The sequence below is a fragment of the Gadus macrocephalus genome, chromosome 12 (assembly GCF_031168955.1).
Source record: "Gadus macrocephalus chromosome 12, ASM3116895v1".
Taxonomy (NCBI): Eukaryota; Metazoa; Chordata; class Actinopteri; order Gadiformes; family Gadidae; genus Gadus; species Gadus macrocephalus.
The window spans coordinates 25740853-25767012 of NC_082393.1; the positions used below are offsets into that span (position 1 = coordinate 25740853).

A 26160-nucleotide genomic window follows, 5' to 3' on the forward strand; every position below is an offset into this window, starting at 1 on the left:
TGCCGAGAACGTACGCTTGTTGGTATTATAAGGCGATTTATGTGTGGTGCTGGATCTCGGTGTGATGGTGAAGGGTTCTTCCCTCACTGAAAGTGAGAGTGGGCCATGGAGTGTGAGCACGCCTCTATAGAGCCATTGGAGGGCGACCACCTGTGGTGTTCTGTCACTTGACCCTCTTCCTCCTGTCACCGAGAAGGATGTGGCCTTTGTTTGGATCCATTTCAGTACGTCCTGGCATTGGAACTGCAGACATGCGATGTTCACCACTCTACATGAAAAATGAGTGCTATGTATATTTGGGGAACAGAGGATCAAGGAGAGCACATGTGTGGAACAAAGGACGCTTTAACATGTCCCATATAAACCTGGGGACATAGGAATATCCCCATTTTCCTGCCTCATGCAAATGAAATGACTTACGACATTGTTTCGTATATAATTTAATGAGATACACATTGTTGAATTAAATTGAAGCATTCTTCCTCCATTCGGCCTGCGTTCCTTCCATTCAACACACCTTCGATATAAAACACGACTTTACCCTGCCAACAGCACCATCGCATCATCCTCAGTAATTTATAGGAATTCCTTTTTAAACACTTCATTAGTTGTATTAGCGGTTTGTCAGCGGTTCAATTATTAAAGAAAAGTAAATAATCTACGATCATTTCTAGAGACAAAATGATCGCGATAGTAATATAATCTGATTCGTTTTATAAACATTAAAGGTCTAGCAGGGTGTTGCTACGTATCAGTGCTCACTTATGTACATTAGCTCAGGGCTGCAGCGTCTCAGAGGTCCGCTGTCACAGAACATCTGGAACATCTGAACACTTCTGCAGGCACGAACAGAGAGGCGGCGCCGGCGGCTGGACGCTCTCCTCAGGCGTGGTTCTCACAGATGGTGAAGGTCTCCGTGGGCCCCTTGCTGAGGGCCTTGATGTCCTCCAGCAGGGCGGTGGGGGTCAGGATGTGGGAGGAGCCTGGGGTCACCGTGAGCCAAAGGAACACAGTTTAGCATCCCATCACCCAATGCATATCACATGTACAGCCGGAGGAACTACTAAGGTATGTTTGGTGAAACACGCACACTGGAACGCTGAGGCAAATTCCTATTATGTTGGCATGAATGGCAATAAATGATTCTGATTGGTGCACATGCTTTTGGAGCCTTTTGTCACTTTGATGACCATACTCTTTTTTTCGGACGGATTACAGAAGAATCATTCAAATAATGAAAAAGTTATGTTTAGATAAATCGAGCACGTCTGGAGAAAACATGTATTTCCGAACAAATCCATATAGAAAGGAAAGATTCCAGATATGAACCGAGAACACGAGTCCAGGACTCCCCCGGCTCTCTCTACAGCCCAGGCCTGCACCGAGAGAGTTCAGTGAGGTTGTCCCCACGAGGAGGCCGAACCCGGAGGAGGAGTCCGCCATAGAGCGGGGTGTGGTGGCCGGCGGTGCGCTCTGCTCACCGATGATGACCTGGCAGGACTTGACGGCCTGGCTGACCTGGTAGGCACAGCGGGTCTCCGAGTAGCACACGCCGCCGATGACGAAGACGATGAGGCGCGCCCCGCCTCGCCTGTCGTCCAGGGTGCTGGCCTTCTGCTTCTGACGGGCGCTGCCGACGTCACGGAGCGGAACGGGGGGGTGGGATAGATAAAGACGTTTTTAAACACGACGTCTACATCCTAATGTTTTCTACAAACTTTTCTTCTATTGTTTACATTTTGTACCATCTAAAGCCACAGCAACAGATCATGTAATGGTTGCTTATATTGTGTGTAGTATTTCTGATATTTTTTGTAATTTGAGTCAGACGTTCCTCTGCGAGGCCCCAATCTTGTCATTGGTCCTGAATATTTACTGCCATGACTGGTGATTCAACATCGATGTTAGGGGTCTGATAACCAACGGTTGGTAGAGTGTGTTTTCATGCAGGGGGGGATCGAGTATATCGGATGATTTCGACAATTTAGAAAGCACAACTAATCAGGTGGAGTGCTAAGATTTGAGTATTTTGCTATAATTTGAGTAGCCTGGTCCTACCAGACGCTCGTACTTCATTTCATTTGTACAGAGAGTCTGGACCTACTCAATTGACAAACGTCAACTCACTTGAAGGCAGGTGCCTGTTGAAGTTTAAAACTATTGGATCTGCCCAGTGCCACTCTGGATCTGCCATAACCAATCGCTAACGTTTGGCCGGGATTCACGTTGCGCGCAGGCTGTAAACAAACCAAACACCGTGCGTGAAGATGTCTGTCAACGAGAGCTGACTTTAACGTCATGGATCTCAGCCATCTCAGCCTCCGTTTGCTTATTTGGGTGCAGAAAATTTAGACTGAGAAAACCCACTAACATACCACAGACCCAGACCTAGCACTGAAGGGAAATCCAAATTGAGCGGAAGTACTTAGGCGGGCGGATCCAGGCTATCATTTGAGTGCAATTTGGTAGGAATGCTATAGCCATCAGCCAGCCATAAGCGAGTCAAACATCTCTCGTCATCTCTTATGGTGCATTGCCCGCCTGACTCTGTACTCTGAGTCAATCCACACAGTGTGAACCCACCTGACTGCCCCAGATCCATTCCAGGCGGCAGGACACTCCGACTGGTGTGGCCATTCTTTGGTGTCCAGCTTGTTCTCTACAGCGTCCTGGACACAACACACAGCACCATTTGTTAACCGCTGTGTGAGACAAATCCCCTCACGTCACTGATATTGCATCCATCGTTTATGACATCCATCCACAATTTACGAATCTATTTATTGTCTTTCATAGCTTGCATGGAAACAAGGTCCCATGCCCACTTTTTAAGGATAGGCTGTACATACTGCTAGTGAACGTCAGTACATTTAAATATAAAGTTAAAGCTTCCCATGGCTGCTGAACCTTCTTGCATCCCTAATCCCCTCCGGCCCAACTGACCTCCATCACGTCCTTGATGACGGGGGTCCACCGCGAAAGGTTGTACGTCTCCTCTGGGCGCTCGCGACGGCTCGGCTTACGGGAGAACAAACTTGGCTGAAAAAAGAAAAAAAAGTTATGAAGGGCACATGGAGTCAGCGGAGTGAAGCTGGGCTCTGTGGTGAGAACGGCCCTTTCTTACCGCCGAGATGATGTTGACCCCCAGCTCCTTCCAGTTCAAGATGAACTCCCTCTCATGCTCTATCTTCACATTCTGGATGAGTTTGTTCAGGTTCTCTTCTGTTGTTCCTGTCAACGATACACGCATAAAAAAAATTCTGATACCGCATGGCTTCCAGCAGCTTTGGGAAACATGAACATAAAATAGTAATGGAGCACTAGTTCAACAAAGGAATGCATGGAGCAGCAGAAAATGGGAAAATTAAGTCAAACATGTGCCATAAACCAAGCGTCTTTTTACAGATCAGTTTATCAATAAACAAAATCAAAGTGTGACCTGGAGCTAAAAAGGTAGCCGACAGCTTAGCTCAGGAACAATACTATACATTGTTTTATTCCAATACTATACAATGATGTATTCCCTTTTTGCTAATTAAAGCAAAATGAAATGGTTAATTAATTTTGGGGTCACTTTGTTCTAACCAATAGTATTTGCAGACGTGCAGATTTTTGCCCTAAATCTTGCCTGAATCTTGCCCTAAAGAACGGAGTGAGTGGGAGAGGCTCACCGCTGAGGCTGAAGTGAGTGTGAGAGGCTCACCGCTGAGGCTGAAGTGAGTGGGAGAGGCTCACCGCTGAGGCTGAAGTGAGTGGGAGAGGCTCACCGCTGAGGCTGAAGATGTAGAGCAGCACGGCCCGGATCTTGTCGTGCGTGCTGTGGTTGTGCAGCAGGACGGGCAGCAGGGTCCTCATGGGGTCCTTCACCTTCACGCCCTCCACGTCAGAACCCACCGCCAGGTCCTGCATGCGAACACACACACACACACACACACACACACACACACACACACACACACACACACACACACACACACACACACACACACACACACACACACACACACACACACACACACACACACACACACACACACCTGGATCAGCCCGAGCTGAGATCCACAGGCCCCTAGGGCCACACAGGCTCCTGGCAAGAGACCGGACCACACCCACATCCCAACACAGCCGCACTATCTCTAGCCTGGCACGCACGCACGCACGCACACACAAGTCACACACCTATTCTTTTGTTGATGGGACAGGACCACGTGACGTCCGCAGAGATGGTATATCACAGTGTGGGTGTTTGGAGGACAGAGACAAACCTGTTCGGCTTTGCAGAGTTTCTCCACGCTCTTCTGGTATTGGTTCATGCAGTCCTCAGCCAGGTGCAGATGGACCGTTTTCTGCAGTACAGACAACAGTGATCTCAGACTGAAGGAATGGAATCCTCATCACCCCCTAGGGCCTAGGGCTATGCCATCAACCTGGTGGTTAATGTTTCCTGTAGATCTCTAGTCAAATCTAAAAAGATTCATGACCCAGAGTTGAAATGATTAATAAAACTCGCATTGGCAATTTAGTTACTTACACAGAGAAAACAGAAAACACATTGATGATGTCATACCTGAGCCATTTGTTTACGGAAGGTGGGCATCTTCTTCATCAGTTGTGATAAACCGCTTATTGTGATCTGAGAAGAAAAAATAAAATCCACTAAAATCCAAATAATAATTCAGGTAGAAACAAGATATGGAGTTTGGAAAATATAGACAGATGGATACTTCTATCTCCATGTAAGAAAAATAATATATATTGTATATGATGCGACGATCAGACGATAATGGGACGAATCAGCGTCAACCATGCAAATTCTTATTCGCGGGCATCCCTTAACATGGCATTGACATTTTACCTTGTCATCCGGCTGTTTCTTGCTGGCAGAGATCTCTTTTACCAGCTTTGGGATTTGTCTATGATGAAAAAAAAACTGAAGCTTTTATATATGGAACAGTCAACAACATTTCAGTCTTTGCCTGCTTTATGTATTCATCAATTATGAAATGACGGCTATTGAGTTGATTTGATGGCTTTATATGCATGTTATTATAGCCACTGTATTTCAGGCTCATGATATTGCCTTTCCATTCCCCTTTGCGTTTCCAATAGACAGAACAGAAAAACATGCTTAAAAACCCCTATGGTGGAACTCACTCTGTGACCTCGGCGATGTGCCCGTGCCTCAGTTTGACCCACAGCATGTCATCCTCGTTCAGCAGAGCCTCCTTCTCCGAGCCGTCTTTAGACTTGTACCTGGACGAGGAAGAAATGCAAGAGGAAAGCAGCGGTGCCTGCTTTAACGGGGTGGCGAGAGGAAGGGGTTTCTCTGGATTTTAATGAACAGAATCTGCTCTTCTGCAGCATGAACAGATGTAATGTAGCGATCGAAGTGGTAGCCATTTCCTACTTGTAGGTCTCATTTTGAATGTCAATGAGATCGTAGGCCATGGCCTGGTAGGTGAGCTCGTGGAGGATGGGACTGACGGGGTCGAAGCCTCGCTCCACTATCAGCACCTGGGCTTGGGTCTTCTCCTGCTGCAGTCAAAGAGATATACAGGCCAAAGTCACCATGATTACTGAGCAGGAAGGATGTCCAGGTGGACATCAATGCAAGAAGTATCTTACATTTGGTAGAGAGATGGCCGATATTGTGCTAACTTGATAGAATAGAAGCTACCTCTAGCTTGCACATTGAGGATAAATTAAGTTGCCCACTTCTTTCCACGTCACGTATTAATAAAACGTGTGCCTGGCTTACCTGCTAAAACCTGAGGGCAATAGCTGCGAGTGCTTCCTGTAGGCCCATTCCAATTTATATCCTAAACATTCTGAAAGTAATAGAACCACAGAATCACCTTCTTCTTGCCAGGTTCCTCCAGCTCATAGTGCGCGGCCAGCTTGTTGTCCACTAACTCTGCCAAGGCCTTAGTGTTCTCCATGTTGCTTTCCCTGACAACAACAAAAAGATCTTAATGACAATCAACAGAAAACATTAAGATTGATGCTTCACAAGTTTCAGAAATATGTTCGAAGCTATGTACTACAGTGATTCTATCAAGTAAAGAGAAGGGCACAAACAGCCATTAACAATAGATTTGTTAGAAATTCATTGTTTTCAATAAATACGTGCAATAATGCTGTCGCATTTAAAAATGTAGAAAACCAAAAAAAATGATAGTTTGCTGTGGGTACTGTAACACTTCAGCCGGCAGAATGTCTCCATCTCTGGGACCTTCGAGGGGTAAAACGAGAGGGTGAGATCCTCTTCCAGCTCACTTCTTATATCGGACCCCCGGGTATTCTCCCAGTGTGGCGCACAGAGTGACGATCTGGTCTGCCATGGTCTCCAGTGTCTTCCTTTTGTCCTGACTGTGGGGACTGTAGATACTCCGGAAAGCCCCAGGATTGTCACAAGTGAACACCTTGTCAGAAAGAGGGCCGGAGTTTCACTAGATCTTATTGGAGTCCAACCAGAAAGCTAAGCTTACGGGAAATAATCTATTGAATCCTTCCTGAAAGATTCATAAAGATGTGCATGGTATTGCAAAACACAAAGCTAATTAGAAGGAAAATGCTATAACTTCCTAGTGGTTCTGAGCGGTGTGCCATTGTATTATCCGTATTTTGGTCTGGCTTTAAAATAATTTAAGAAATGTTATGGTCACACCATGTGTTATTTTTCTAAAAACACTTGTCGTTTTTCACAATGACTTTCAGTTGGGCATCGGAAAGGAGTTTTGAATATGGGTGTTGCCTTAAATCGTCTACAAACTGAAGCCAATCACTCACAAATGAAGTGACGCTATTGCTGTCTTCACTCCTTCCATTCCGGTTGAAGGTAAAAAATAGGTGATAGTCAAAAACCTTACGTGCAGATTTGTGTGGATCTGTTAAAGATTTCCTTTTTGAACATCATTATTCATTCTACGCTTTCCTTGGTCATGGCCATTGTTTATTGAATTCAGGAGAATGTGGTGTCTCTTGTTCGCTGTGAACTGAAACTCCCCTTCACTCTCACCCCCGAGTGCTAACTGCTCCTATCATTTGTTACAAGTTGGAAGAGGCTGTTAACAGGCTCGAGGCCAGACCGATATCAGCAGACAGAAACAGTATATTTATCTTCAAAATAAAAGATATAGTATCAGTCTTTATAAACACGTGCAAAAGAAAACGTAATAATGATAGGGCAAATAGGGGCCACACTTACTTGAGCTTCGTAGGGTAGAAAGGACATGTTGATTTCTTTCACCACACGAATGTACTTAGCACAGTACAGCTTCATGTTGTTGAAGAGATCATCAGGGCAATCTGTTGGATGAAAGAGTCGATATATGCTCTCAAAACAATCATTTACAAAGAATAAATATACAACAATTAATATGAATAATCGTATTAAGATTTAAACCAGCTTTTACTTACAGTCAGTGAAATATACATATGCCGCTTTATACTTTGGCTTCAGCTTGAAATCTGCAATAAATGCATCCACGCACTACAAACAAAAAGGGGTACAAGAAAGATTTAACCATAGACAAAAGACAAAAATGCTAGAATAGAAAAGATAAAAAATGTGTCCTTATAATTTGTAGAATGTAACCTTTGAGGTTGGTGACATAAAGTAGATGGCCTTCATTTCTGGAACGGGCTCTCTGCTTTTGTACAGATCCTCTACAACTGAGAGAAAAAGGTTTGTCTCATCACAATGAACAAAGAATCTGAGAAACACACCTCAAGGCAATCAGTATAAACCACTTTAGTCGATATCATTAGCAATGAGCTCGCGATTTTGGGAGTTTTACAGAAAATAAACGTATTTTTCAAAGTGCTTTGTAAAAATGGTTTTAAACTATAGATCATAATACCTCTTAAATAAAACATTTGAGAGGAATTAAAAACTGGGGTTTGGGGTTGGAGGGAGGGCTATTCTCCCGAGGCTCTGATATGAAACACTGGCCCATGTTCAAGTTCAATGAGAAACACATGCGCCTGTATTGCTTACTTGTTATTCCCTCCGCCATTAGGTCTGACATTTTGCAACATGACGACACCAGTTTGGTGGTGAAGGGGTCCAGAATCAGAATCTGTAGGAAATGGGATGGGAAAGATGGAATCATTATACTGATTCTGCGACATTCACTTTTTAAATACTTAAAAAGCTGGATTTGGTAGAATAAAGTGGCATGTGGCAGAAAAACTCAATACATATAACCGGTAGCAATAATCATAGGTCTTTGATAGATAACCGATTGTTATTGGTTGAACTGATGTATTCAGTTCAACTGATGTATTCTGCAATCTGAGACCTCACTGCTAGATGAAACCAGATTCTACACACTGGACATTTAAGCAAGGGACATTTGAGTAATAATGACATTAGTCATATTGTGATGAATGAAGATAGAACAAAATAAAAACGGGTACTCAACTACTACACTTTTGTGCGGTATAGGTTTTAGCATCCGAGCTGTCTTATGAATAAATTAGAACATAATGGGTTCACTGGCTCAGGTATTACAGACCAGGGAAGCTCGTAACGAAAGAAGTGCACTTAAAACGACGTGAACTTGAAAAGGGGAATGAACGGACAGCCGATGACGTTATAAACTTGTCGGAAAAAAAACAACAGCACCCTACCTTCCATATATCGGCCTTTCTGCAATCAGCAATGATAGTATCCTTTAGTTCTACAAGGGGAAATAGACAGTGATTCAAACGTGATGAACAAGCCACTTTGTTATCTTCAATATCATTAGATTATAAAAAAACGCTTTGGTCACACTGCGAATTGATATTAATTCAGACTGTTTGACATTAGAGGAGAATCCTGCAGCTATTTCCTCAAGAATGCGAGCAGTGATGTGTAGCCCAAGGCTATAAAGAAGGTGTCGTGCATAAAGGATATAATCATTACAATTATAATATAGAAGGACTTTTATATCGAATGCATCACTTTATAAACATGTCTTTCCGTAGCGTAAACAGAGAAACATTCGGGTGTAATCTCAATTACATTTCATGAAGTCAAAACCGGGTGATATATATATATATAAAAGATTGTTACGGATAGCATAATCAACGAAATACGGCGGCGGAAGATCATTTTAAGTATAGAACAGTCCGATAAACTTACTTTGCCAAACTATTCTCTTTAGTCCGTGCTCTGAACCAGACGCCATCTTGACTCTCCCTTCCTGTGTAGCGTCCTCCGAGTCTGACGTCATCTGAGTCTGACGTCAACGCTGTCAACAAATCAGCCAAACACGCAGTTCTTTTTAAGAGTGACGAAAAATAATTGCAGGGGTTGGCAATTATTTTTTAACGGAACCCGTAAAGGGACATGAAAAAAATAAATAAAAGGTTTCTCGTGAGCACGAGAAAGTATCTGGTGAGCACGTATGTACGCATATCACTGGCAGTGTGTGTGTGTGTGTGTGTGTGTGTGTGTGTGTGTGTGTGTGTGTGTGTGTGTGTGTGTGTGTGTGTGTGTGTGTGTGTGTGTGTGTGTGTGTGTGTGTGTGTGTGTGTGTGTGTGTGTGTGTGCGTGTGCGTGTGTGCAGGGCCGTAGCACCAAATTCTGGGCCCTGTTTACAAGAGGGACTGATGGGCCCCCCGAATTCCCCCTACCAGCCCCTTGGGCAGAATTGTTGACGGGGGGCGGCTCCTACTGCTAGGGGATAGGAGAAAATTCTACAGGCATAATTATTATTATTTATTTATTTTTCTCTCGTTATTGGACGCAAGAGAGTATATGTGCTCCAATATTGCGAGATATAAATAAAGCACATTCATTTGAATAACTTTAGCTAGATAGGTGTAATGGCGCGTTCACAATGCTTGGAATTAGGGGGAAAACCTTTTCACGACATCGGAAAGTTCTCGTGAACGACACCTCATGACGCTCTTATGATTCTACTTCCGTTCGACAATTGGGGCCAGAATTTGATAACAGAGTTGCCCAGTTGGTGACGTGTGGTTTACCGGTGACGCGCATGAACACGGCTGAACATGACAGTTTTACCCAATATAAAATAATCAACCATCATATCACATACTTTACTATTGATTGACGTTGTAACCATCTGTTGGCATCAACTTTGTGTACTGGTAAACCAGCTCTAGATAAGGGCAGCTTTTCAAACAGTGGCAATACAATATGCTTCTTGTAAATTAAAGCAAAAGGATAATAGGTGATAGGCTACAAGGAAAAAAAAACCTGCTGTGAAAAACGTTTAGATTTTCCGAACGCAGTGCCAATGGACGGTCGCTGTCGGGAACATGCATAAGTGTCAGCGTCATCACTGACGAGGTGTCTCGTTATTACCAGGGCCATGAACGCGCCTTAATCCCTGATGTGGCTATGCCCAGCACAGCTGACAGGTGTCCATCACTGAGAATGGATCTGTATCTGGACTCGTTATATTTATCAACGAACAGTTGAATGATATATGTTGCTATTCAACCACATGCTCCTGATCCACAAGCAGTTTTCACAATAAAAGCCACTCTTGCGTATTTTCGGATATTCACAAGCAGTTATTACAATAATAAGGTGATATAATAAATAGGGTTCATTTCTTGTTGACAGTGATGATGTCAAACTGGGCGGACTCGACACATACTGTATATATCTATATCTAGATAAAAATATAGATACAAATATTTATATATGAATAGAGATCTATTTTCAATTGGACGAAAGTAAAGAAACACCTACAATACAATATAGGCCATGTCACAAACATGTACAAACATGTAACCAAAATGTACTGAATTGTAATTTCTACACACACTGAAACATGGATGCATAATAAGAACACAAACGCCATTGGCCAGGTAGCTTGAAGTAGCTGTTATCTCTTGATGCCTCGATTGGATGCATCTCTAAAAGGGGAGGGGCTACCAGCAGGCAATGCAGTTATTTTAACCAACACTGACTCAAATCTGCAGAAGAAAGATAGAAGCTGAACTAGTGTCTTAAGGTCTACTTTGGGAGAAAACAGCAATTCGATTTCATATTTGGAGTAGGCTAAGTAGGCACCATGAAGGGGCTGTTATTTTTTGCCTTTTTGGGAATGACTGCAGAGGTACAGTAATTGATGGAATTATATAGCCTTCCAACATGCTAAAGAGTTAAAGAAAAAGTACTGCTATTATTTTTATGATAATTCTTTATTATTATGATTATTATTGTAAGTTTTATGGTTTAGAACCTTCCATTCACATGTTACAGCTTCATTCATATAGTTGTTAGTAGTCTATTAATAACCATTTCGTTTTAATTTATAGATAGCAGCTGGAGTAGGTACGTTGCCCATTCTTATTAAATTCAATGATTGCAATGTCAAAATAGTGCTCACAATGCAGATGTACGCATTTCTTTAAGCTAGTGTGCAGACCTTTAAACCACTCTCTCCCATCCAGGCATAACAGTGACCGTGTTCTCAGTGACGTCTAAGAACATGATTGTGAGATGGACCCGGTTCCCTGACGCCACCTCGTACAAGGTCACCGTCTCCCCCTCCAGCACACCTGACGACCCCACTGCCTTCGCTCAGTTTGGCCCCAACACGGTGATGGGTTCTGTAGGGCCTCTCTCCCCAAACATCGTCTATAAGGTGAAGTTAGAGGCCCTGGCGAACCAAGTCGTACTCAGCACCACTTTCTTAGACTCGAGGACAGGTGAGTAGGTCAATGAAGAGGCACAATTAGCCAAACATATTACTAAAGTTATGAATGAAATCCTTTTTCCAGAAGAAGAAATTTGTTTTTTTCCTCTGTTCAATCACAACCTCCATATCTTGTGACAACAAGAGCTCAGGGCATCTCTCATCCCACCCAGTACTTATTGTTGACTCAGTGAATTCATTCTCCAGTAGGAATCCTCAATAGGCCTCAATACCATTCTGCACACCACACACACACACTCCATGCGCCCTGATAACGCGTCGCCTCATCGCCACAGCTCCTCAGACGCCGGACATCGACAACGTGAAGGCGCAGGACAGCTCCACCCTGATCGTGGCGTTCACCCCGGTCGGCGGGGCCACGGGCTACCAACTGCGGGTGGAGAACGCTCAGGGCTACTTCAGCGAGGAGGCCGTGGCCTCGTCCCCCGCCCAGATCGGCTCTCTGCAGCCCTACACCACCTACTCTGTGAGCATCATGGCCATCAACAGTGCAGGACGCAGCCAGCCTTCCTCCTCCGTGGAGGCCGAGGACATGTGAGTCCTGTAGTGTCTGATCGGCGAGGAGAGCGACGTTCTCCTCGAGGCTTCGTTGTTGAATTATTTTCATGGCATTTTGGATTCACACCTTTACACCTTAACCTACTTTACACCTCTTCTCTATAGATAAAATATACTTGAAGCATATTTATAGCCTCCCCTGTTCTCAGTTTTACTACACATTCTTTATGACATATTCTCAAATGTATAGTTATATTTGACTATAGCTCAGATCTGTTTTTCATTGTTCTGCAGGGAAGAGAAGAAAAGCCTATGGGCGTTCCACTGTGTCTATCATATATCATCAGATCATATATCATATGATCATATATCTTCTTCCTGAATACGTTCTGGCCCTATTGTGATATGTTGTTGGGAACAAGTGACTTGACCTCCCTCACTATGCCCATGGGCAGAACCTGGTGTCAGTGCATTCTCAGGTCTCTGGAGTGGAAATGTACTGAGAGCCTATAGGCCGGTCTCCTGGGGCTGAATCTGTCCTGACCTCCATAACCCCCAAGCTCCCTCCGCCTCACTTCCTCTCACACACACACACACACACACACACACACACACACACACACACACACACCACACACACACACACACACACACACACACACACACACACACACACACACACACACACACAACGACATGGCCTGAGAAGGGACGGGGATCTGATGTCCTCTCGGGGACACCAACATGCCACCAGCAGTTTCACTGTATTCTCTTCTTGTCCTGGTTTCTCTGTCATCCACATCCTATTACTTCTCATCACCTTCTTTAGTTATATGCCTGGAGCTTTCCCTTGAGGATAAATGACTACATTGTTGTTTTTTTAGATATGTATAGACATTCAGACTAAAGGTATAGCTGAGCCACTAGTTACTATATCTTTGAAAATGACTTGATTTGAATGAACCAAGGCTTATTACAAAGAGCAGACTGAATGTTCTTAGCTACAATTACTATAATAAAATTATTTCCCCGCTCTCTCTCTCTCTCTCTCTCCTCTCTCTCTCTCCTCTCTCTCTCTCTCTCTCTCTCTCTCTCTCTCTCTCTCTCTCTCTCCCCTCTCTCTCTCTCCCCTCCCCCTCTCCCCCCCCCCCCCCCCCCCCCCCCTCTCTCTCTCTCTCTCTCTCTCTCTCTCTCTCTCTCTCTCTCTCTCTCTCTCTCAGTATTGCCTCCCCCCCTGGTGACCACCTCCTCCCCCACCAATGACAGCATCGTGGTCTCCTGGCTCCCTGCGGACGGCTCTGTCTCATACAGCGTTACCTCGGTCCCGGCTGAAGCGTACCCCAACACGACGCTGTTGAGTCCAAACATGACCACTGTGACCTTAACGGACCTGGACGCCGGGACCCTCCACATCATCCAGGTCTACGGCTGGGACCAGGAGGGGCGGAAGGGAGAGGCCAGCCCGTACATCAATCAAACTACACGTAAGGAGGAGGGCTAAGGGGAGGGACTAAGGGGAGTGTGTAGTGTTTGGCATCCAAGCTTGTGTGTGGACAGATCATGGGTCATTAACAAAACAGGTGTGCTCATCAGGAGCTCAGTAGAGTGAGGGAAGAGGAGAGAGAGAGAGAGAGAGAGAGAGAGAGAGAGAGAGAGAGAGAGAGAGAGAGAGAGAGAGAGAGACAGAGAGAGAGAGAGAGGATTTAGGTCGGTAAATGCTGTCTTATCGGCTTTCATTTGTTGGATACATAAAGTGGATACATTTGAATTACAATGAAACCTTTTCAAAAGTGCTTACGTGATAATACGCACCATACCTTTACAGAAATCATACTGGTTAGAAGGCAAGAAAGTAAATTAACCAGAATATGGCTTCTATGACGATTCTTATTTATCTTGCGAATAGAATCCATATTCCTCTCTGGGTCATTCCTCTTGTTTGCTCTTTGGGTTGCGTGATGTTAACGAGGACACTGAAGTACAGAATGTTCCAGACGTTGTTCTTGTTGCCCCGGCCCTAAACAGGCCCTGCCACGCCGGGCCCCTTCACCGTGACGGTGGAGCGTAGCCCTGGCCGGGCGTGGCTGAACGTCTCCTGGGAGCCGGTGTTCCAGGACCACGGAGCCGTTGAGTACACGGTGAACAGCAGCCTGGACCTCCAGTGTACCACCACCCAGCTGCACTGTATCTTAGAGCCGATAGGCTGTGCGGAAACGCACATCCTTCACCTGGTCGCGGCGAACGAGGCCGGCCCCTCCAACCCGACGGGTCCTGAGCTGTTTGGGACCTGTGAGTGACAGCGCCGCCTGACCAATCGGATGGCACATTACCTTCTGGGTCGACTGAGCTCGGGAAGTGGAGCGGGTTGACTTGTAACCAGAAGGTTGCTAGTTCAATCTCTGGCTGTTGAGTTGTGTCGAGTTGTCCATGAGCAAGGCGCTTAACCCTACCTTCTCTTGACGAGCTGGGGGTCGCCCTGCGTGGGTGACGACCCTGCGTGGCCGTCGGTGTGTGAATGAGCGTGTGAACTGTTGAAACTCGCTTTGGATAAAGCGTCGGCTAAATGCCCTAAAACTTTTTTGGTGGTTAGAAACATCCATAATCTGGGATCTGTTAAATTAACGATAAAAGCAACTATTTGATCGGTCAAATCCTAAATGATCTAAGTCTATTCATATCTAATTGATGATACATAAACTCCTTCATTGTGGTTGTGCGGCCCTTAGTTCCTTGCCCTCCACAGCCCGTAGAGGTGGAAGAGAGCGACCCGGGGAACTGCACCTTCTCCTGGGAGTCTGTGGAGCTCGCCGACGGCTACCAGGGCTTCATCAAGCGGAACAACGGCGTCGAGGACGTCTGCAACACCACGGGCCCCAGCTGCCACTTCCACTGCCCCTGTGGCTTCACCTACCGGACCTCAGTGCTCGCCTACAACCTGGCTGGGGACAGCGACCCCGGGCCCGTCCTGAACTACACCACCAGTAGGTCCCCGCGCCGGTTCCCCTTCGCCTGCTCCCCCGTCACACCGTGGTGTTGTTGTTGTTGGGTTTCTCCTTTCCTGGTCTGGGGGGGTCCTGGTCCTGGTCTGGGGGGGTCCTGGTCCTGGTCTGGGGGGGTCCTGGTCCTGGTCTGGGGGGGTCCTGGTCCTGGTCTGGGGGGGTCTTGGTCCTGGTCTGGGGGGGTCCTGGTCCTGGTCCTGGTCTGGGGGGGTCCTGGTCCTGGTCTGGGGGGGTCCTGGTCCTGGTCTGGGGGGGTCCTGGTCCTGGTCTGGGGGGGTCCTGGTCCTGGTCTGGGGGGGTCCTGGTCCTGGTCTGGGGGGGTCCTGGTCCTGGTCTGGGGGGGTCCTGGTCCTGGTCTGGGGGGGTCTCGGTCCTGGTCTGGGGGGGTCCTGGTCCTGGTCTGGGGGGGTCCTGGTCCTGGTCTGGGGGGGTCTTGATCCTGGTGCGTGGCGTGGTCTGGGGGGGCTTGGTCTCGGTCTGGGGGTCTGGGTTAGGGTTAGAGTCTGGGGGTGGGGGCTGGGTCTGGTTCTGGGGGGGTCCGGGTCTGGGTCTGGGGGGCAGCCCTTTTCGGCCTGACTCACAACGTGGTCCCGCGCCCCCACCACCTAGGGGGTTAGGTGGTGGGGGGTTACAGATCAGATCAGTAACCAGCCGCCCTGACGGTCTCACTCACACGTCACTCACCCACCACAGTGCCCTGCTGTCCCGACCATGTGACCATCACCGCGGCGACCACCGACACCTTTGAGGTCACCTGGGCGGAGTCGCGGGGGGCCGACGCGTACGAGACGCACGCGGTGGACGGCGGCGGAGTGGCGCTGGTGTGCAACGACAGCGCCCCCGTGTGCGTGCTGTCGGACGTGCGCTGCGACCGCCCCTACACCGTGACCGTCAGCCCCTGCAGCGAGGCCCGCGGCTGCAACCGCGCCTGCCCGCCGCACCCCAAGGACACACGTATGGACACACACACAACCACATTACACACATATACACAACCACACACACAACCACACACACAACCACACACACATATACACAACCACACACACACAACCACGCTTACACACATATACACAACCACACACACACACACAACCACACACACACACACACACACACACACACATATACACAACCACACACACACACACACACAACCACACACACATATACACAACCACACACACACCCGCACTTACACACATATACACAACCACACACACACACACAACCACACACACACACACACACACACACACACACACACACACACACACACACACACACACACACACACACACACACACATATACACAACCACACACACACACATAACCACACACACATATGCATAACCACACTCACACACACACACACACACAACCAAACACACATATACATGACCACACACACACACACACATAACCACACACACACATCACCACACACACATATACATAACCATAGACACAAACATAACCAGGCAGACACACACAAGTATACATAATCACACACAAATATACGTAACCACAGACACACAGACACAAAGACAAACCACATAACCATACACAAACACACAGACACAGACACAGACACAGACACAGACACACAGACACACACACACACACACACACACACACACACACACACACACACACACACACACACACACACACACACACACACACACACAGACAGACAGACAGACAGACAGACAGACAGACAGACAGACAGACAGACAGACAGACAGACACATCTAAATGACGGTGGCGGGCCAACAACCTACCAACTGCAGGGTTGCCAGATTGGCCAGGATATGCATTGATTCAGGGTGGCCCAATCTGGCCCCCCTGCCCCCCTGGTCCCAGCTCAGTGCCCCTCCCGTCCCCAGCTCCCTGCATGCCCACGGACCTGTCGCTGGCCCAGGGGAACGGCAGCAGCGTGACGGTGAGCTGGGCGGCGGAGAACCGCGACGCCAACTACACGGTGAGCGCCGTGGGGCCGCGGGGCAGCCACACCTGCTGGTCCGACGCCCGCAGCTGCGAGGTCGACGCCCTGACCTGTGGCTCCTCCTACAACTTCATCGTCGTGGCGCACAGCGCCGCGGGCCAGAGTTTACCCAGCTACTCTGTTCCCTTGGAAACAGGTGAGAGTCCGACGTTCAGAGGGCTCTGACCTATCGGACGATGACGGACAGGGACTTTGTTCCAATGAGTTTCAATAGAAAGGAATACAAAATCTGTGGTACAGGGTGGAGAGTAGTATAAATATTAATACACTAAAGGTAAGGTATGTACAGTCTGGAGAGTAGTGTATAAATACACTAAAGATTAGGTACTTACAGCATATTAATACACTTAAGGTGTGGTACTTACAGTATGGAGAGTAGTGTATAAATACACTAGAGGTGAGGTATGTACAGTATGGATAAAAGTATAAATATTAATACACTAAAGGTGTGGTACATGCAGTATGGAGAGTAGTATAAATATGAATACACTAAAGGTGTGGTACATGCAGTATGGAGAGTAGTATAAATATGAATACACTAAAGGTGTGGTACATGCAGTATGGAGAGTAGTATAAATACACTTAAGGTTAGGTACTTACAGTATATTAATACACTTAAGGTGTGGTACTTACAGTATGGAGAGTAGTATAAATATTCATATGATAAAGGTGAGGTACTTACAGTATGGGGAGTAGTATACATATTAGTACACTTAAGTTGCGGTACTTACAGTATGAAGGGTAGTATGAATACGAAGCAGGGACCATGCAGAGTCAAGGTCACCTGTGCCCAGGTGAGTCCTGAGTCTCTTCCGGAGACGGGGTGGGACTCTGCGGTCCTGACAGCGTCCACCTGTCCTCCCCAGCGCCCTGTTGCCCCGCCTCCCTGGAGGTGGACCCGGTGACCCAGGCCATGTCCAACGTCTCGTGGTCCCACGCCAGAGGGGCGGACTCCTTCGTCACCACGCTGACGTCCCCGCGGGGGCACGCCCGCTGCCACACCCAGGACTCCCACTGCCTCATGGGATGCATCACCTGTGGCACCAACTACACCGTCACCATGGAGACCTACAGCCGCTCCGGCCACATGGCCAACTGCTCCTACCAGGGCTTCTCCTCCAGTGAGTGGGAACACCGCGTCTTACCGGAACTGGTCTTACTGGAGCTGGTCCTACTCTCCACTATGATTAGGAAAAATATCAAAAAAAATAAATATAAATAGTTATATATATATATATATATCAAAAACATGAATTCATTTCCGCAGGGAATTGGTCGATTTCAATGGAGCAATGATGTGGTATTATGGTAAAGTGAGTCAGCCTTCTTTAGGAAATTATACAAAATTGTAATGATATGGACAGTAGTTGTGTCGCACCATACGTCACACCATGTCACACCACCATATGTCACACACCATATGTAAAGATAAGAGGACTAATACTCACAATTGTGTAAGTGTTCTGTTAAAATCCTGCATTTTTATAGAACAAATACATTTCTGCGCATGCCTTTTCCTTGGGCTTGTTTCAGCTCTATGTACACTGCCCCCCCCCCCCCCCCCTGTCTGTGTTAGGTGCCTGCTGTCCGTCTGGCATCAAGCTGTACCGGACGGCCGGGAACGGTCTGCGCGTGTACTGGCGCCCTTCCAGCGGCGGCCACAACTACACGGTAGAGATGACCGGCAGCACCAACTACACCTGCAGCCCGCTGCCGGGCCAGTCCAGCTGTGACCTGGAGAACATCCAGTGTGGGAACATCTATGTGCTGCTGGTGGCCCCGCTGGCCACAGACGGCACCAGGGTGGAATTCTGCCACCAGAGGCTGTACTTAGGTACTGCCTATTATAATAATAATAATAATAATAATAATAATAATAAATGAAATTTATATTGCACTTAAAATGGTACACTTCAATTTTCAATGGATGATTATTATTTCATAAAATGAATATTTTGCAAAGTATTAAACAATCTTTGATGGGATGTGCGTGCGTGTGCGTGCGTGCGTGCGTGCGTGCGTGCGTGCGTGCGTGTGTGTGTGTGTGCGTGTGTGTGTGTGTGCGCGTGTGTGTGTGTGTGTTTTATATGGTCAAATGCCGCAGAGATTCCAGTTCCATTAATCATCTGCATTCAACACTGAAATCATCTGTATAAATCAATGTTTTATTCACTCTTCATCACTGTGCTTTTGGTTTTCAGTCACTTGTTCAGGCTACAATCTAGGCATGGGTAAGTAAATCTCTTTATTCTAGCAGTATTATCAGTTGATAAATACATGTATTATTCATGTTGAATGGACAGATACAAGCTAATTTATTAAAATATAATAGCAAATATGAGCAGCTAAAATCAACAGATAAAACCTTGTTTGGTACCATTTTAGATGAATGGCTTTTAATTTGATTCACTGAACCTTTATATTTCTCATGGATGCTACATTAGAGATAGTTTGACCACAATTAAAATGTCCTATGAATTGCAATCATGTGTTTTCTTTCAGTAATATACAAAGGAAAACAATTTGTGGACTAGCACACACGGTAAGTGTCAATAAAACAGATACTTATCAGTGATTGATAAATTGCCTGTGTCTCCATGGCTATCTCCCTCTATTTGCACCGAAATGATTAATAACATTGCCCTACACCCGTAGGCATTTGAATGGTAAATGTAAATATATATATCATTGTTGACACAATGTTCTGAGGGCACTGCTCATTGATTAACCACCCAAGGCTGGTTTTGTTGTTTTGTTTTGTGAATACAGGTTCTGGGTGGTTCCGGTTGGTTCCGGAAGCAACTTACCTCCTTCTCAATGTATCCTCCCTCATCATGGACACCAATGAGGGAAACTTTTTACAACGGTGTAACTAACTAAAATAATAAAAATAGTAAATATAAGCGTTGTCACATAAGAGCGGTGTCATCATTAAAACCAAGTCTGATTGGAAGTCATTCATACTAGAATTTGATATTATAATGTGGCCAAAAAAAAAGCAAAGCCAAGCTTGTGAAAGGGAACAAAAAACATTTGTATTAAATAAAGATGCAAAAGGTGGGTTTGAACCATACCTGGCCAAAACATTTTGTCATTCTCTCTGATTGGTTAGTAATTTATCCAATAAAAAAATGTGTCCTTACCAAAGAGCATATGCAAAGTATTTAGCTTCTTTAGAACACGACTCCAATACTGACTGACTTACTTAAATACCTATGCAATATGTCATTAATGATCTCTTCTGTGTGCTCAATAGTCCACAAGATGTATGAACTAGTTTGGACTGTATCAGATTTGTACAATCGGATCTATGTCTCAATTAATAAAAAGATTGAAGCAAGGTTTTTCCAATGGCTCCACACACACACACACACACACGCACGCACGCACGCACGCACGCGCGCACACACACACACACACACACACACACACACACACACACACACACACACACACACACACACACACACACACACACACACACACACACACACACAGTTGTATGATGGAGAGATAAGCCTATTACTGAAAACCCGACTTGTGATGTCAGAGTGAAGGGCAGTCATGTCTTCTTACTTCATTGTAATGGCAAATGGCATTGGATGATGAATCCGTGACCATCAGGATTGTTGGAGCAACGTCAGGTTACTAATACGTGTTACCATAAAAGGCGTGAAAAGACGGTAATATCTTTTGTTTGTGTAGTTTTTTTTATTTTATTAATCCCAAAAGTCCGACAACATGCCCATGCCCCCGCCGTTAACTATTTATTTATTTATGTTGCTGAGTAGGCCTACAGTATTCATGACCATACTATTAAACGGAAACGGAAGAGTCTAGTATGCTGCTTATCAATTTGGCTCAATATTCGCTGTAGGCCACCCAGAAAATGAAAACTGTATTATTACTTTTGGCTGAATAATTTGTTATCTAGTTAGTGTTTAATTAGCAGGACATATGTTGGATCCATTTACTTTATTTAGTTAGACTAATTTAAATGCACGAGGAATGCCTCCATCTGGTGTTGACGAATTGTGGTGACGAAGAGCCTTATCAGGTCAGTAATTGAACAGTGAAAGCTGAGAGAGCACACCGTCTTTTACTTCTCCCGACAAAGTTCCGATACATTTGAGTGCAGAACGCCACTTTTCGATATCACAACCAACGTTTGAGTGATAGGCTATTATCGTATGTTTGGTTTATTTGTACTTTTCAGTTGACTCAATATATTTTGACGCATGTTAGAGCTTGAGATAAGTGTGGACTAGCACGTGGTAAGTAGGCCTACAACAACACATAAATAACTAAATTGCCTGTTTCTCCATAGTTCCTGGCACCACAATAACTGATAACGTTTCTATACACACCCTATGCGTTTTGAAGTGTCCACATTTACATTACATGTTGTCATAATGTTCTGAACAGCAGTTATCATATATCAACTCAACTCTTTTGTTTTGGTTTGTTTGAGGAAAACAAGTTCTGGGAGGTTCCTGTTGGTTCCAGCAACTTGCAACTTAACTCCATCCATTCAAACTCCCTGTGTTATCATGGAAACCCATCGGGCACTACTTTCAATTATGTAACTCTAGAAAAAAAAAAGAAAAAAAAATAGAATATACAATGGCGGTCACATGAGATCAATGACATGAAAAAACCGAGTCAGATCGGAAATACTTTACAATAATATGATATTAAAATTGAGTTGACAAAAACTGATACAACATTAATTTAATAATTGTCTTGGAGCTCTTACATATGCCAGAGAAAGTCCTTGTGAAAAGGACAAAGTGTTCCAACTAGATTTCCTATACAAGATTATTCTACAGATCATTCTAAATCACGTATATTTGTAGTAGGGCCGTTTATAGCAATGGCAACCTAAGCGTGGTTGGGGATCTCGCCTAGGGTCCCAGAGTTCCTGGAAACCCCACTGATAGGACCTGCACAATCAACAGCGTCAGATATGCAATAAGACAGAATTCAGAAAAAGTATACACTAGAGGGCGCCGTTTACAATTGTGTTACACAGCAATGTGCCTATTCTTTTTTTATTTGGATAGTTCACAGTAGAGAGTAATGCATTTTTTTTCTTTGCAACCACACGGACAGGGTCGAGTATCACCGGAAAAGACACTGCGTGTTTGCGAGTGGCGGCTCACTTAACCCTGTGTGTGTGTGTGTGTGTGTGTGTGTGTGTGTGTGTGTGTGTGTGTGTGTGTGTGTGTGTGTGTGGTCGGTGTATGACTCTGCAATGGGTTGGCCTCCCATTCATCTATGTAAGTATTGAGCTGTCAGCACAAAACCTTTCCCAGACGTCAGGGTATCTCCATCAAATAAAAATACATAAAATGGACCATATGCAGCTGTGTTTATGAGTGGGTGTTCCCGTGGACCTCGGCGCACTTCTCGTACAGGCGTCTCTTTCCGGAGACAGAGGGTTTTACGGGACAGAACCGATCCCTTGGCATTGTCCGACGATATTCAGATTTCAGACTTTATTGTCATTGTGCAAACAACGAAATTGGTGTTCTTCATGAGAGATACAGATTCTCATCAGAGGGTGTTCGTTATTTGATCGTCCTTTTGGACCTTATGTAGACAATGCTTACTGTTGCGCATTGAGTCTCCGTGACAGAGTATGAAGGTATTATTGTAGCAAAAGTCTTTAGCACCTGTAACTGCAGAATTTGAATGCGTACACTAAAGTCACAGTAAATTTGAAGTCGTATATATTTATTTTGCATGTGTACTCTAAAGTCACAAATGTGTAACAGTACATTTGTAGTCGTAAAAAAAATATAAATATTTTTTATACCATTGTAAACACAAAATAGGGTCTACGAGTACGCTAATCTGTGTTACAGGTGCACAAATCCTTTTGCTACAATTATTGCAGCGCAGTTGGTGCAAAACACATTCGCACACCCGTGTTTCATAATCTGAGAACATGCCCAAAAGGTGTGCATTCGTAAACCCAAATTTGAACAAATGCATCAGAAGTTGCACATCTGTGAACGCTATGTTAATTCAGCATTTTAATGAGCGAGCACAAAACCATTTTACAACTCCTCGAATCTGCTCCTGCAAGTCTCAGCTGTGGGTTTTTTTGCAGGTTGTTTTGCAACACCCCTAGGTGGTAAATGTGTAGCAAAAGTATTCGTATCCGTAGATGACAGAGCGTCCGTGAGCGGGACAAAATAGTCCCGCCCATAATTTCCTAATCCAATGAAAATCGCCGGCAGGGATGCATTTCTCAAATTACACTGGGACCCACCCCGTGCCAGCCATGGAGCTATAAAGATCGCAGCATACTCAGTACGGGATACGTTTATTTCTGGAGAAGTGAAGAGGGCGTCCTACTGAACGGAGATGGGTATCCTACATTATGTTAAATGAAATGACTTAGTTCAAGTGAATTCCCCCCAAAGTATTTCATTAACATGCCGCAAATGTCCTTGAATGTATTTTAATGGTCGCCATAACATAAATTCAGAAATGTTAATGCAATACTTTGGGGAGAATTCCCTTGAACTAAGTCATTTCATTTTACATAATGTAGGATACCCACCTCCGTTCAGTAGGACGCCCTCTTCAAAGAAACGTACCCGCGCTAAGAATGCTGCGATCTTTATAGCTCCATGGCTGGCACACGATGGGTCCCAGTCAGGGACGGCTGGTATAAATGGGCTGACAGGGCTAAGCCCTCTTACAGTGAAAATAAAAAAAATATTATTGAAAACTTAGAACATATTGTTTTAAATTTTGGTAGAACCTAAAGGAGCAACAGCACCAAAAAGTGACAGAAAAACCCAGGATATATATATCTTCGTTTTTTTCCTGTGAATGGGCTAAATGTATTCAGCCCAAGCGCAGTAGCGTAAGCTTCCATTGACGTTTGATTGACAGGTGCCCTGACACGCCCCCTTCATATGCTTCCCATTTGGGCTAAATTAGTTTAGCCCAAAGGCTGACCACCTAGCACAGTAGCTACAGTACAGTGTCCTTCGACTAATCACAGCACAGTAGCGCAAGTGCAGTATGGCGGGCGTTAGCATGAAAATGAATGAAGTGGATTATTTACTTTCTAATCGGTTTTCTTTAATGTCTTTGGAGGAAAAATTGGAAGTGAAAAGATTGGGGACACATCAACCAAACGATGTACAGATTTACTGTCAGGAGTGCGGTCAGAATATGGCCGGTAATAGTGCATTTGTAAGCGGGTCAACTACATTTCGTATCAAAACATTTAAAAAGCTGTCTAAATGACCCAACATGACGTGACAAGTGTGTAGAGATAGTGGCCCCTCTCCAAGCTGCATTTCAGCGACAGGCAACAATAAGGTTCTCTAAGGAATCGGAAATGATCTCATTTAATGAGTTGCCATTCTCAATTTAAATCCGAAATTATTCTCATGAAGAGAAATGGATTAAACATCAACCCGACGTAGGCCTATAGCAATGAGATGGCATGTGCACAATTCATTGCAGTAGGCCTAATGGGCGACACCTTAAAGCAAAAGACAGCTGCGGACGTCGGAAACGCCACATAGGCCTACATGTCCTTCATGATTGACGGCGACACAGACGTCTCTACCAGAGTGTGTGATCGTCTACAGCCGCATTTTGCGCAAAGGGAGACCAGTCAACATTTTAATTGTGTAATACTTTAAGCACAAAAAAAGTTTTATTTTGCTTAATGGTTTAGTTCGAAATGTTCAATTTCAGCTCAGCGAAGCACTTTAAACACCTTATTTTTCTTTTTATTTATAATTGTGCTTCAAATAAAGAAATGCCTTTCTCTACACCTTAATCTTGTTTAAAAATCATTCACATTATATGAAAGTTATGAACAGAGATATAAAGGTGACCTCATGGCGTCTGGAGCCCTGTGAAGTGTGAAGTATTGATAAATGTAATGCATTCTTTAGCCCACCCACCCAAAATCACCACCAGCCGTCACTGTAATTTGAGAAATGCATCCCGGCCGGTGATTTTCATTGGATTAGGAAATTATGGGCGGGACTATTTTGTCCCGCTCACGGACGCTCTGTCATCTACGGATACAAATACTTTTGCTACACATTTACCACCTAGGGGTGTTGCAAAACAACCTGCAAAAAAACCCACAGCTGAGACTTGCAGGAGCAGATTCGAGCAGTTGTAAAATGGTTTTGTGCTCGCTCATTAAAATGCTGAATTAACATAGCGTTCACAGATGTGCAACTTCTGATGCATTTGTTCAAATTTGGGTTTACGAATGCACACCTTTTGGGCATGTTCTCAGATTATGAAACACGGGTGTGCGAATGTGTTTTGCACCAACTGCGCTGCAATAATTGTAGCAAAAGGATTTGTGCACCTGTAACACAGATTAGCGTACTCGTAGACCCTATTTTGTGTTTACAATGGTATAAAAAATATTTATATTTTTTTTACGACTACAAATGTACTGTTACACATTTGTGACTTTAGAGTACACATGCAAAATAAATATATACGACTTCAAATTTACTGTGACTTTAGTGTACGCATTCAAATTCTGCAGTTACAGGTGCTAAAGACTTTTGCTACAATAATACCTTCATAACAGAGTGCTAGAGTGGAGGTAGCGCGTCAGTCTTGAATTTCTGCGCGGGGGGTTCGACTCCCAAGTGATGCGAATTTATGTGAAGCTTAAAATGTCCCAATTCTCATGCATATGGAATACTTATTCACTAAAGCTTATGGAATTATATTTTTGTGCTTATTTCGAACTTGAACCCATATTTTCAAGGCCGTGCTGGCACCACATCTATGGGGGTAAAATGCATGATGATAGACCGGCGAATTTGAACCCCGGTCGCTGGCGTTCGGGTCTTATACAAATCCACTACGCTACAGCCGCTACCTCTCAGCTGTTGAAAACATGCTATACATTTCTTACATAGGGTGTATTTAAAGTGAATTCCCTAAATGATAGAATA

At 44.9% G+C, this 26160-nt stretch overlaps 4 protein-coding genes across 5 annotated transcripts in view; 2 read left to right on the top strand and 2 right to left on the bottom strand.

Moving 5' to 3' along the window:
- Positions 1 to 324, bottom strand: part of ankmy1 (ankyrin repeat and MYND domain containing 1) — a 13476-nt gene extending 13152 nt beyond the window's left edge. The window contains exon 1 of the mRNA XM_060066184.1: positions 1 to 324. This exon is cut by the window's left edge and continues 658 nt beyond it. The gene's annotated coding sequence lies outside the window, so the exon portion shown is untranslated.
- Positions 325 to 424: 100 nt separating this feature from the next.
- Positions 425 to 9246, bottom strand: stxbp3 (syntaxin binding protein 3). Of its 2 annotated transcripts, none has more exons than XM_060066186.1 (19): positions 9131 to 9246; positions 8635 to 8684; positions 8000 to 8081; positions 7598 to 7674; positions 7420 to 7492; positions 7208 to 7308; positions 6277 to 6422; positions 5856 to 5949; positions 5408 to 5532; positions 5155 to 5253; positions 4856 to 4913; positions 4568 to 4633; positions 4266 to 4346; positions 3768 to 3903; positions 3125 to 3231; positions 2944 to 3039; positions 2584 to 2669; positions 1482 to 1630; positions 425 to 983 (listed from the first exon to the last, which is right to left on the bottom strand). In XM_060066186.1, the coding sequence occupies exons 1-19, from the start codon at positions 9219 to 9221 to the stop codon at positions 883 to 885; spliced, it is 1818 nt and encodes a 605-aa protein (XP_059922169.1). In that variant the 5' UTR covers positions 9222 to 9246; the 3' UTR covers positions 425 to 882. The 2 variants fall into 2 exon arrangements, with proteins under 2 accessions (XP_059922169.1, XP_059922168.1); XM_060066185.1 differs by having other exon boundaries at positions 5408 to 5535.
- Positions 9247 to 10945: 1699 nt separating this feature from the next.
- On the top strand, positions 10946 to 12240 carry LOC132469206 (receptor-type tyrosine-protein phosphatase F-like). Its single transcript, XM_060067136.1, has 4 exons — positions 10946 to 11084; positions 11287 to 11302; positions 11422 to 11679; positions 11963 to 12240. The coding sequence occupies exons 1-4, from the start codon at positions 11040 to 11042 to the stop codon at positions 12223 to 12225; spliced, it is 582 nt and encodes a 193-aa protein (XP_059923119.1). The 5' UTR covers positions 10946 to 11039; the 3' UTR covers positions 12226 to 12240.
- A 1017-nt stretch (positions 12241 to 13257) lies between these two features.
- On the top strand, positions 13258 to 20534 carry LOC132469205 (fibronectin type III domain-containing protein 7-like; the record flags this gene model as incomplete). The annotated part of the gene is made up of 10 exons (XM_060067135.1): positions 13258 to 13669; positions 14211 to 14474; positions 14912 to 15166; positions 15878 to 16138; positions 17076 to 17330; positions 18061 to 18315; positions 18771 to 19028; positions 19396 to 19425; positions 19697 to 19736; positions 19964 to 20534. Coding segments are annotated over 9 exons (2022 nt in total), but the record flags the coding sequence as incomplete, so codon positions are not given.
- Positions 20535 to 26160: the final 5626 nt, after the last annotated feature.